General features: G+C 35.8%; 1 protein-coding gene across 3 annotated transcripts in view; it reads right to left on the bottom strand.

Moving 5' to 3' along the window:
- The window catches only part of add2 (adducin 2 (beta)), a 28,451-nt gene that overhangs the window by 4,128 nt on the left and 10,506 nt on the right, over positions 1-13,817 (bottom strand). For all 3 annotated transcript variants that reach the window (XM_039659496.2, XM_039659497.2, XM_039659498.2), the window contains exons 4-13: positions 12,911-13,062; positions 10,820-10,900; positions 9,727-9,876; positions 8,215-8,358; positions 8,037-8,135; positions 6,928-7,104; positions 5,912-6,151; positions 2,960-3,076; positions 1,251-1,337; positions 108-237 (exon numbers count right to left, since the gene is read on the bottom strand). In XM_039659496.2, coding sequence (XP_039515430.2) covers positions 108-237; positions 1,251-1,337; positions 2,960-3,076; positions 5,912-6,151; positions 6,928-7,104; positions 8,037-8,135; positions 8,215-8,358; positions 9,727-9,876; positions 10,820-10,900; positions 12,911-13,062 — 1,377 coding nt within the window. The remainder of the gene's footprint in view (positions 1-107; positions 238-1,250; positions 1,338-2,959; positions 3,077-5,911; positions 6,152-6,927; positions 7,105-8,036; positions 8,136-8,214; positions 8,359-9,726; positions 9,877-10,819; positions 10,901-12,910; positions 13,063-13,817) is intronic.

Genomic DNA, 13,817 nt, shown 5'->3' with positions numbered 1-13,817 from the left:
TCTTTAATCCAGTGAGAAAATCAATAAAACATCAATACTTGGGTCAGAAATCAGTGGGTTACAAAACTACACAGTCTAAGTCTAGTTAAGACAGTGTCAGCTCGTACCGTCCTGCTGGCCGTGTTGTTTGCGCTGCACCTCCTTGCGGTATTCCTCCAGCTCCTGGTCCGTCAGCTCATTGAAGGGATTCGGAGTCTCGGGTTCAGGTAAGGCTGGGGGCTCAACGGTCTCTGGAGACTGGAAGCAGAACAGTCATGCTCACATCATGAACACAAACACACAACATTGTATTCTCTTCCGGTTTTGTCAGTGTTCTGAAGATGAACAAAGGTCTAACGGGCTTGGAACGACATGAGGGTGAGTCATTAAAGACACATTTTCATTTTTGGGTGAACACCCTTTAATGGGAGTCTCATTTCTGAGTGGTAGAGCAATCATAACAGATTGGGCCATCTGACCAATCAGAGCAAAGGAAGCTCGCGGAAAGGAGGGGTTTAAAGAGAATGAATCCTTTATTGAACTGATGCTGTAATTGCCAATTACCAATAAAAATTATACAAAAATGTAATAGTTTATTGACTGTGGATTCATGTAAACCAACCGTAGGAGAGCTCTAATTAGGAAGTATTTAAAATAACATAATAGGGGCACTTTAAGAATGCTCACATTTTCAAGAGAAAGAATATAAAGTACACTGATAAAAATGATTTTGTGGTGAAGTAAATACTACAGAAAAAAACAATGTAATTTACATGAAAAAAGTTAGTTTAGGCAAGAATTTAAAAAAATAAGTAAATTCTATAGTAGAACTCAATTCAATCATGTAGAAATGAAAGTGTAAATATCAACATTATAAAATTAAGTAAAATTACTCAACTTTTCTGATACTGGTGTTCCCATCATGCACTGGGCCATGAATAATTAATGAGGTTGATTTTTCACTGTTTTATCATTACCTTTGTTGTTAGGATTAGTAATTGACATTTGGAGTTCATTCTCTACTTAAAATGACACATTCAAACACAAAAACAATCTATCAAATGTTACCGTCATTGTGTATTGTCTACCAAGTATTGAGATCTGTGTTCACACGCTCTATATCAAGAGTGAAGACGTGATGAAACACACCTCAAATATTGATTACTTAAACATTTCTAAGTAAATCATATACTTAAAATGTGTGGTCTGGCTACATGTTTTAATTGTGTGATGTGTATGAGTGTTATGATCTTGTTACACTGTGATCTTACCGGTGGACTGTTGTCTGTGATCACGCTGGCTAACACTTGAGACCGAGGTCCAGCTGTTTTCATGTCCTGACGATTCTGCTCCCTGATCTGAAACACAAATAATAAAAGGAAATCCGCCACCATCAATACATATTCATTCTGGAAGCAAAATTAAAAAAATGATGCAGAAGCAAGACTACAATAAATGTCACCTAAACTAAACAACTACCTACAACTATTATTTTATCATAAACTTTCTTAATAATATTATGGTTTATGGTTGAAGTTATAAGTATATTATAAGTTAGCATAATATTAAAAGTTATTTATCATCTTATAAAGTATTTGCTGCTCTTTCTATGCATAAATCCAGTTATAATCTTCAATGATTCTACTTGGCTTTCTTTTAATCATTTAACGAATGCAATGATTTCAGGATACAGCATCTTTCTATTAATTTTAATATTATTTATGGAAATGTACTACAATAGCTAAAATTGAATCACGCAACTGTTCAAAATTTTGGACGGTTCCATTCCAAAATGAACAAATCTTTTAGATTCGTTCATTTTGATGAACTAGTTTGAACAGGAGAGTCACGAAAGCGCATCACATTTAAGCTTATAAAATTAAAAAACTTAAATTTTTATTTATTTTTGAAATGGCCGATCGTTTCGCTAGATAAGACCCTTATTCATCGTCTGGTGTCATTTAAAGCCCTTTGAAGCTGCACTGAAACTCATTTAGACCTAGAACCATTTAGTTCCCATTGAAGTCCATTATATGGAGAAAAATCCTGGAATGTTTTCATCAAAAACCTTAATTTCTTTTTGACTGAAGAAAGAAAGACATGGACACCTTGGATGACATGGGGGTGATTAAATTATCAGCAAAAGTTTTTTTTAAAAGTGAACTTTAATTACATTTTGCCTCTGCCTGACTAATCAGTGTCTGACCAATCAGTTGATTGGTCGAATATTCGACCAATCAACTTTGCCGACTATTCTCCTCTCCCTGTGACTATTCCCTCCTCCATTCACAGCCGATGGTAAAAAACTGAAACTACATGTTGCAAAACTTCTGCCACTACAAACACTCAGTCTCGCACTTTTGGTGAGACTGTAATTCTCTGCCATTGAGATACGCTCTCAGTTGACAGTCATGCAGAACATCTAATGATAGTAACTGATTATGATAAAATATGTATTTTTTCTTGAATACTGCAGCTTACAGCTAAATATGAATAAATATGAAAAGTTTGGACGGTTACATTGCTACAAAAAAAAAATATTTCAAACAAATGCTGTTGCCTTCTATTCACCAAAGAATCCAGAAAAATGCATCACAGTTTCTGCAAAATATTTAAGCAGCACAACTGCTTTCAACACTGAAAATAATAAGAAATGTTTCTTGAGCATCAAATCATATTAGACTGATTTCTGAAGGATCATGTGACTGGAATAATGATGCTAAAAATTCAGCTATCACCATATGAATTACACTTAAACATGTATGCTATTAAAATAGAAAATATATATTTTAAACTGACTGTTTTCACTGTCTTAAAGAAAATAAATGCAGCCTTGGTAAGTATAGAGAACAAGATCTTAGAAAATATGCACAATTTGTCCTGATTTTTCAGGTTTGACATCAAATCAATAAAAGCCGCAGTTTTAATTTAAGGCCCAAATCCTTTTTTTAAACCCAGTGACAAAAAAAGCTCATTGTACCTTATTTCTAGTCTCAAGCACCTCCTTTGGGTTGGTGAAAAGAGGGACAAACTGGTTTGGGTTCTCGATTTTAATGGCCTGTCCACTGGCCTGTGCGATTTCCTCTGTCTTCTGCCACTAAAAGAAAAGAAATCAAAACAGTAGAAATTCAGCTGCTTGAACCAAAGTGTGTTAATCATTCCTGAGACATCCAGCCTATGTTAAAAAGCTAACTGAGGAAGACAACGATGCAAGGGAAATCAGTAGCAGGTCTAAAAGGACCCAGCAGAGGGCAGTGCAAGAACTGCAGTGAGATTTATGACAATACAATAATTCCCCTGCATTGCAGAGAAGCAGAAAGGGAGGTGGGTGGAACATGGTGGAAGAGACAGCCAAACTGTAGTCCTATCACAGTGATGTAACGGATACGCCATTATTCTACCAATAATATTCTGTGACTCACACTCGAGACTATTTTCTGAACTGCAGCACAGTCTCTGGCTTAGTCATTCAAATTCATTTTCAGAAGAAAAGCTACTCTGGTTTCTACAATACACTGCAAGCTACACTGATTACTGATTCACACACTCATATTTTCTCAATGAAGGACTTAACATGGACGAGAGCAGATCACTATGATCATCAGTTATCAAAAGAGACACCATTATCTGTTTCAAGGTAGTCACATATAAACAGAATTACTTTAATTCAACACAAATTGTTAGTATGTACTATAAAACAGGGCCTAAGCAGGGTGCAGGATTATTTAAAACATAATTTTAAACATTTCTGAAAGTATAGTATTTTCTGAAAGCATTTCTGATAGTATATTAAAGAACACAAACATAAAATAACGGCCACACTTTAGTTTAGTGGCCAATTCTCACTATTAACTATGACTTTTGCCACAAACTCCTAATTACTGCTTATTATTAAAGGAGAACTCCGGCGCAAAATGAACCTTTGGTCTAATTACACATTGCTACCTAGTCAATCGTTATCTGAGATTTGTTTTCATGATTGCCGAATGTAAATAGTTTTATCTCTAAAAACAGTTTAGCCTACAACGCTAGTTCAATGCTAGTATATAGGGCATAGAGTAATGACAAATAAAAATCGCTTGTTATTACCACTAACAAGGCTCAAAATAGCCCCACACCAAAACGACAACATAACAAGGGTCCCTACATTCAAACCGAAGCGTTGAGAACTTTGTCAGTGTCCACACAGTTTAATAAGAAGATATTTTATACACACAGTCAACTTCGCGAATACAGGAAGAAGCCATCTTTGAAAAATAGTCTCTACCAGTCGATCTACGAACGCCGATCCAAGTGCGCTGAACTGTGCAGAATCTCATATGATCCGTTGTTTCCAGAAGAAACACAAACACAAACCATTTTCTTCTCTTCAGTATGTACACGTAGCCTACTGTTCGCGCTCACCTTATCACCTTATTCACATCTCACCAGCGCACTTGGATCGGCGTTCGTAGATCGACTGGTAGAGACTCTTTTTCCAAGATGGCTTCTTCCTGAATTCGCGAAATTTACTGTGTGTATAAAACATCTGCTTATTAAACTGTATGGACACTGACAAAGTTCTCAATGCTTCGGTTTGAATGTAGGGACTCTTTTTATGCTGTCGTTTTAGTGTGGGGCTATTTTGAGCCTTTTTAGTGGTAATATAACAAGCGATTTTTTTTTGTCATTACTCTATGCCCTATATACTAGCATTATACTAGCGTTATAGGCTAAACTGTTTTTAGAGATAAAACTATTTACATTCGGCAATCATGAAAACAAATCTCAGATAACGGTTGACTAGGTAACAATGTGTAATTAGACTAAAGGTTCATTTTGCGCCGGAGTTGTCCTTTAATTAGTAAGGTAGTTTTTAAGTTTAGGTATTATAGGGATGAAGAATATGAATATGCTTTCTAAGTACTAATAAACAGCCAATATCCTATAGACCATTTCACAAGATGTAAACAACACTGGTCCAGAAGCACTTCCTGTTTCAGTTTGTAACTGTTTTCTTTATTTCACATGTAAAGAAAACATCTTAAAGATGTTTGTTTAACTTTTTGATTCAGTTTTAAATGTTCTGTTGGTTGTATTTTATCCCAGCTTTTATGTAGTGTTAAAAAACTGAAACAGAAAGTGCTTCTGGACCAGTGTTGTTTACATCTTGTGAAATGGTCTATAATATGCATGCTAATAAGCAGCTAGTGATATTAGACTATAAACTAAAGTGTTACCAAAATAATATTTGAAATGTTTAAAAAGTTGTGTTTACAATATATTCAGCTTGTGAAAATTTGTATAATGAACAATTATTAGTATATTAATACATTTAGAATATCTATACAATAAATACAGTTTTATTTGTATACTATAATTACAAAAGGAAAAATTGTATGAACATAGTATGTCTTTTTGGAAAGTCATATTTAAAAAATAATAATAATAATAATAATATATATATATATATATATATATATATATATATATATAAAATACTGATTTTCTACATTTGCAATGGTTACCATTTTGCTATACATAGTGTGATTTTGATTAATTGTATTAAAACCAGTAATGTTTTGTTTGACCTGCTAACCTAAAAATAATTATTATCTAATAATAGTATCTGGAACCGACAACAATTAAAAACAAAATATTGTATTAGTAAAAATAGAAAAAAAATGTATTGTCCCTATTTTTTAAATTCATAGATAGATAAGTTAGATTTCAATTATATTTTGACCATACTAGGAAATGTCCCCGGTTTCAATATTAGAAATCTGGTCACCTTAGGTCATACAAATTGAGATATGTTGCATGAGTTGCATGCCAGAATTTAAGCTAGTTATTAGGATTATTAGTCACAACTTGGTGATCAGTGCCAGATCTCATTATTAGAATAGACATTTGGATACTCAAGTTTACACAAGCTATATGAGATCTCTCTCACCGTAGTCCGATGTCGTGGGCTGGCCTGGTCCTGGTTGACTTTCTGATAGACATTTGGTGTGTTCAGCCATCTAGTCTTCTGCTGTTGTCTCTGGGTGTGTGGATTGAGACGGGGGTGGGGTTGATCCCCATCGTCATGGAAAGAAAATGACGTGACGGTAGCAGGTACTTCCACCTCTCTCCTGATTCTGGTGCGCTCCAACAGCACTGGGAAACGGTAGGCGTATCCTGTACGGTAACCCTATAAAATGACAATCAAATGTTCTAAAGTCACGTCTAATAGCAATAAAATTACAATTAGGTAAATTTCTCTGGACTGTCCATCCACATACATGCAATCACAGTATTTTTTTTCTTCAGAATGCCTCGATAAATGTGTAAGTTATATTATATATATTTCTTTATCTTAGTTTTATTAATATCTTAGCACCTTTTTGAATACTTTTTTATTGTTTTTTGCTATTGGCATTTTATCTGTTTGTTAATGCTTCGGCAATATTGTATTTAAACACAATCATGCAAATAAAGTGCCCTAATATGCTTCTTCAGACAATACCTTTAATGAAGAGTGTAATATAGTTGTTTGTGAGTATAAAAGGTCTACAAAGTTTTAAGATCAAAGTGCATGATAAAGTGAATTATATCCCCCATAAAAGAACCGACTCTGAACTACATGAAACGAGTCGTCAGTAATTCCAGTCTAGCTAGATTTTAAACAAATTAACATAATGCCCATCAAGGGTCTTCATTGGCTGCCTGTAAACAACTTCTAAATTGCCCCGCCTGCCCACAAACACTGTAGTTGTAGCTGAGAGTTTGGTTTGTGTTGGCGACATATCGAGAAGACACTGTTTTCTGCGCAGCGAATTCAGGTATGGTAACATGCGTTTGGTTTCTGACACCATTGTGGGCCATCTGACCAATCAGAGCAGAGTAGGCTCTCGGAAAGGAGGGGTTTAGTGAGAATTAGCAACCTTTAAAATAACATAATAGCACTATAAATTGGAATCAACTAACCAGATTGTCCAGCGTCCTCATCAATGCTTCAAACTCATGTTCTCCCAGCCTGCTCTTGTGCATGGGGCCGAAAGTGGATCCAGCCCAACCCACAGTGCCAGTGACGACGGGCCTGTGAATGTTGCGGTCCAGCATGATTAGGTTTTGTTCCCCTCCAGCACTGCACAGTGCTGCCACCTGCCAGGACAGCACAACACTGCAGCATGACTCAATGTGGACAATACAAGTATTCTCAACCCGTGCACTTCTTTCAGTTTTCACAATCCTTTTTATTTTATTTTATCTTTTTACTTTTTATTGTCTTTCTGTCATGGATCCCACATGAAATTAAAAGACTTTTCCATGACCTTTCCAGTCATTCTGGAATGATTTAAAAATCATTTGATAACGTGCAGATTGCTTTCATGACGTGGCATTCTGAAAACGAAAAGAAATTTGTCTCTTGCTTGAGTGACCCGCGTTTTTAACCACAAATACACATTCTTTACACAATCAATACATGGGCATTTATTCTGTAAATAAATCGCTCACAGAGCATTATATGTTGATGATGAAATATATTGCAGAAACTAGAAAAATAGAAATTAATACTTAAATGGATTAAAATGAACAGAAAAGACATTAGCAATTTTACAAAAGATTTCTATTTCAAATAAATGCTGTTATTTCTATTAATCAAACTATACGGAAAATAAAATGCACAACAGTTTCCACAAAAACATATAGCAGCACGTTTTTTTGAGCACCAAATCACTAAACTGTAATGATTCTGAAAATTCAACTGTGCCATCACAGGAATAAATTATGTTTTACAATATAATCAAAATAGAAAACATCTTTTAAATTGCAATATATTTCACAGTTTTTACAGTACTTTTGATCAAAATAACAAATAAAGTTTCTTTTTAAAAATATTTAAAAATATTACCGACTCCTAACTTTTAGTATATTTACTATAAATATTTATACTATAGTAAAATGCATATTTATACTGCACAAACCCGTTCACTGGCCTGCTCGGTCTCTGAACACTAGCATTCTCTCTCTTCACTCCTACGGTCCCACTATCACTCTTCCATGTTTCTGTAACATTTGTTGTTGTTGCCTACCTGTGTTTGACAGGCGGTCTGGATGTGGTATATTGTGTAAAAGGCCTCCTCCACTGACTCTCCCAGTGCCACGATCCCATGGTTCCTCAACACCAACACCTGCACAAAAACAACGGTTCATCAAGCCCTTTTTGACCTTACCAGCCTCAACATCATGTTCTGTAATCGAGGATCTGACCTTGCATGTAGGGCCGAGGCTCTTCTGGAGTTCCACTCTGTCCTCTTCGTCCTCCATTACTCCATTATAGTCATAATAAGCTACCTCACCCACCAGCAAAGCCTCATGGGATAGTGGTAGCAGGCCACACTTCATGGCTGATACCTGCATGAAAGATTAATAGCGGTTATAGGAGATGATCGATGCTAGAATGATAAAATCCACCAAATAAGATGAATGAGAGAATGCAGTATGAAGTATATCCAACAGCTGTCAGCTCTCAGGAGTGTGGGTAATTTGAGACAATGCTTCTAAAATAATAGAGTGATAATTGTTATATTTTGTAATAAGTATTTTTGTGGTTAGTGGAAGGCAGGACCTCAGAATGTATAAAAACGATTAAGTATAAGAACGATAGATACTTATTATGTATAAGAACGATAGATACACTCTAAAAAATGCTGGGTTGTTTCACTTATGATTTTAAAAAAAAGAATAGAAATTAATACTTAAATGGATTAAAATGAACAGAAAAGACATTAGCAATTTTACAAAAGATTTCTATTTCAAATAAATGCTGTTATTTCTATTAATCAAACTATACGGAAAATAAAATGCACAACAGTTTCCACAAAAACATTTAGCAGCATGTTTTTTTGAGCACCAAATCACTAAACTGTAATGATTCTGAAAATTCAACTGTGCCATCACAGGAATAAATTATGTTTTACAATATAATCAAAATAGAAAACATCTTTTAAATTGCAATATATTTCACAGTTTTTACAGTACTTTTGATCAAAATAACAAATAAAGTTTCTTTTTAAAAATATTTAAAAATCTTACCGACTCCTAACTTTTAGTATATTTACTATAAATATTTATACTATAGTAAAATGCATATTTATACTGCACAAACCCTTTCACTGGCTCTCTCGGTCTCTGAACACTAGCATTCTCTCTCTTCACTCCTACGGTCCCACTATTACTCTTCCATGTTTCTCCATCATGGGAAGGGCTGTAACATTTGTTGTTGTTGTCAAATATGGACAAACCCAAATGTTGGGTTAAAAATGTAATTAAAAAATGTACTGTTGAAAGTGAAAGTTGAAGTTGGGTTAAAATTTTTAATTACATTCTTAACCCAACATATGGGTTTGTCTATATTTGACCCAAATTTGGGTTGAAACAACCCAGCATTTTTTAGAGTGTAGAACGATAGAACGAAAGAACGATAGACAGATAGATAGATAGATAGACAGACAGACAGACAGACAGACAGACAGACAGACAGACAGACAGACAGACAGACAGACAGACAGACAGACAGACAGACAGACAGACAGACAGACAGACAGACAGACAGATAGATAGATAGATAGATAGATAGATAGATAGATAGATAGATAGATAGATAGATAGATAGATAGATAGATAGATAGATAGATAGATAGATAGATAGATAGATAGATAGATAGATAGAAGTTGCTGTTTGAGCACTGTGGGCTGTTCTCAGGTCAGTGTGTGTCGTACCGCAGCTGTGGCAGGAGTGTGGAGGTGCAGCAGACAGCGGACGTCCGGTCGGGCAGAGTAGATGGCAGAGTGAAGACTGAACGCAGACAGATCCACTCCCAGAGCAGTGCTGCCCTTCTCCACCACCTCCCCCAGGATGTTCACCTTCACCTGGACATCACAGAGAGCACACACTTTCATCAAGCCTTCACACTATCCTTTAAAAAACAGATTCCTTTTGACCCTCCTGAATCTGATCATATCACTTCTATCATTTAATTAATCAACATCCTGATTGGCATTATGAAAGGCCGTTCTTGAAAGATATCTTAAAAAATGAGATACCACTTCATAATTTGCAGAAGCTGATTTCAACATGTCTTTGTTGATCCTGGAACAACATACTAATCAACCAATCAGATTTGAAGGACACGGTTTATGTCAAGTTTAGGGGTATGGATATAATTGAATTGAATATATTTCAGGATAACCTCTTGAGATGTATCATCACATTTTCAAGGGGGTCCTGCACCTATATAACAAACAAAGGTTAACCACACAGTATATGTACAAGAAAGACAGACAAAATAACAACAACTCGCTCACCTGCATTTTCTCCACAATGAACATAGCACACATATTAAAGTATTATAACAAATAATCCCCCGAATGCATTAAAGAACTAATGCGTCATTTATCAGTATGGTTTTTGGACAGGAATGTTGTTCCGGGATCAACAAAATATGTAAACATTTTAACATGCAAAATCAGGACATGCACATAAATTACTTCACTATCCCAATGCTTTAAACCGCACTTCTTTCAAGTCACAAGTCACAATTTATGATACAAATTCTGCACATTCATGGACACGAGAAATTTTTCATGAGTAACTATTTCTAATACCTTCTTTTTTGCAACAATGTACAAAATATTCCCAGAAAAATGCTGAACACACTGAATAAGCAAATAATACACACAATCTCAAACTGTGATGTTTCCAGTGACCTTCATTTGAACGCTTTAGCACAGTGAAACGCTATTATCAGGAGATATCTCGCAGGACACAAGAGGAACATGTTTGGTGTGTGTGTGTGTGTGGACAGTCTCTCACCAGACTGGACGCAGTCACTTCCCCGCAGGCCAGACCATTCGGCAACACGAGGAAATGTTCCTGTTCTTTACTAACACGCATCTGCAGAGAGAAAGAGATGCTCTATTCCAAGTACACTACACTTATAGGAACAATCCCTGGAACGACCTGAGGTTAAAGGGACAGTTCACCCATAAATGAACAAAATTTGACATTTACTCATCCTCATGTCCTGCCAAACCTGTACAGCTTTTCATATGATTTTCAGAGATAGTGACTTATATTTCTGTTCATGTACAAGTCCAAACTTTATGGTGCAGTCACGTTATGTTTTATTCATATTTGGATAACTTTTTAGGAATTAAATAGCTTCAACATTCTTCCTAATATCTCTTTTTGTGTTCCATGACAGAAAATAAGTCCTAATGGTTTAAAATGACATGAGGGAAAGCAATGACAGAATTACAAGTTTTTGAGTGAACTATCCCTTTAAAGGAGTAGTTCACTTTTAAAAAAACTTTTACTGATAATTTACTCACCCCCATGTCATCCAAGATATCCATGTCTTTCTTTCTTCAGTCGAAAAGAAATTAAGGTTTTTGATGAAAACATTCCAGCATTTTCTCTCCATATAATGGACTTCAATGGGTACCAAACGGTTCAAGGTCCAAATGAGAGTTTCAGTGCAAACTGTTCAAAGGGCTTTAAACGATTCCAGATGATGATTAAGGGTCTTATCAAGTGAAACGATCACTCATTTAAAAAAAAAAGGAAAAAGTTTATGTTTTATAAGCTCAAATGGTCGCCTTGCTCTGTTCTGTGATGCACGTTCGTGACTCCTATTCGAACTCGTTCATCAAAATGAACAATTCTTTTTTCGTGTCATTTGTTTCATTCAACGAACGAAATGAACGAGTTGACCCGGGAAAAAATTGTTCATTTTGATCAGGAGAGTCACGAACACGCATCACAGAACAGAGCAAGGCGACCATTTGAGCTTATAAAACATAAACTTTGTTATTTTTTTTTAAATGGCCGATCGTTTCACTTGATAAGACCCTTATTCATCGTCTGGAATCGTTTAAAGCCATTTCAACAGTTTGCAGTTTGCACTGAAACTGTCTTTTGGACCTTGAACCATTTGGTTCCCATTGAAGTCCATTATATGCAGAAAAATCCTGGAATGTTTGGAACCTTAATTTCTTTTCAACTTAATTTAATTTCAAGAAAGAAAGACATGGACATCTTGGATGACATGGGGGTGAGTAAATTATCAGCCAAAGTTTTTTGAAAAGTGAACTAATCCTTTAAGAGTCTTGATTTTCACATCTCAACTGGCAACCTTGTTACCAGACTTGATCACAAAAATCACTTCCTATTTTTAAAACACTCAAATCCCTATAGACGGAGCGAAGGAGAAATAGTGAGAAATGAATTAGTATGCTAATGTAAATGCAGCAAAAAGTATTATTTTTAATCAGCTTAATGCGCCCCAGAAGTCACTATATGTGAACTTACTTTTTTTATTTTAATCATAAGCATGAGTTATATAACAGTTAATAAGCAGACTCATGCAATGCTGTTCAAAATTTTAAGGTCAGTAAGATTTTTTTTAAAAAGAAATATATACTTTTATTCAGCAAGGAGAGATTAAATGGATCAGAAATGACAGTACATTACTATGTTACAAAAGACTTTTATTTTAAATAAACGCTGCTCTTGTGAACTTTCTACTCAAAGAATCCGGATGAGAAGTCTCACAGTTTCCACAAAAACATCATTTTTTTCAACATTGATTATAATCAGAAGTGTTTCTTAAGCAGCAATTAAGTAGGTTAGAATGCTTTTGCATGTCTGCTGAATAAATGACATTTTATATACTAAAACAGGAAACAGTTCTTTTAAATTGCAATAGAATTTTGTTTACAGCCTTGGTGAGCATAAGAATCCCAAACCCCAAACTTTTAAACAGTAGGACACGTTATAATTGAATCACATAAATCACACTTCAACCTTCATTAGAGCCTGTTTAATCAATCCAGCTGTAAGTTAACCGTTGCTCAGGGAGCACTTCTCAGGATTCTTGGTATACTGACAGAAGTGTGTTCTTACTGTGAGGCACGTGTTGGCCAGCTGGGCCCAGCCGTACAGATCCACCAGTCGGTGAACACTAGCCAGTTTGCAGCGCATCAGTCTCTCCCCCTTCACCATGGAGCTCGGCTCCCATCCCTGCACGTCGTTAATGGGGGTCACCATGGTAACGGCTGCACAGGCATGAGGAACAAGAGAAACAGCGCAAGTGTGTGTCAATGAGAGTCTCAGTCATGACAGATTTTGAGTAAAAAGAGCAGCACTACGTAGTCTACTGCAGTTTAAGTGGTGCGACAGCCTTTTTATCTGTGAACAAACTGTGAACAGTTCAGTTGGACTGAATTCTTACAATTAAATTCATTAAGTTTGAAACTAAAACTCCTTAAGTTATTGGATATGCGTTATAAGTTATTTTAACACAGTCTCATCCCAAGAAGTCATAACTGACGTCTTGGGACGTCTTTTGACCATTCGTCAACATCAGCCTTCTTAGGGTACCCTTAAACGTCGGTTAGGTGACGGGCTAGGTTTAGGGGTAGTTTTAGGTCTGGGGTTGGGTTAGGATCCGATCACGTCATCTAACCGACGTTTAAGGGTACCCTAAAAAGGCGGATGTTGACGTATGGTCAAAAGACGTCCCAAGACGTCAGTTATATGACGTCTTGGGATGAGACTGCATTGGTTATTTTGATAAACTTTTGCTGATAATTTACAGTACTCACCCTCATGTCATCCAAGATATCCATGTCTTTCTTTCTTCAGTCGAAAAGAAATTAAGGTTTTTGATGAAAACATTCCAGGATTTTTCTCCATATAATGGACTTCAATGGGAACCAAACGGTTCAAGGTCCAAAAGACAGTTTCAGTGCAAACTGTTCAAAGGAATTTAAACGACACCAGATGATGAATAAGGGTCTTATCAAGCGAA

This window comes from Pimephales promelas, chromosome 4 (assembly GCF_988280905.1).
Source record: "Pimephales promelas chromosome 4, fPimPro1.hap1.1, whole genome shotgun sequence".
In the NCBI taxonomy this organism is placed as follows: domain Eukaryota; kingdom Metazoa; phylum Chordata; class Actinopteri; order Cypriniformes; family Leuciscidae; genus Pimephales; species Pimephales promelas.
Note: the sequence above shows the minus strand (reverse complement) of the source record. Positions and strands in the feature narration are given on the sequence as shown.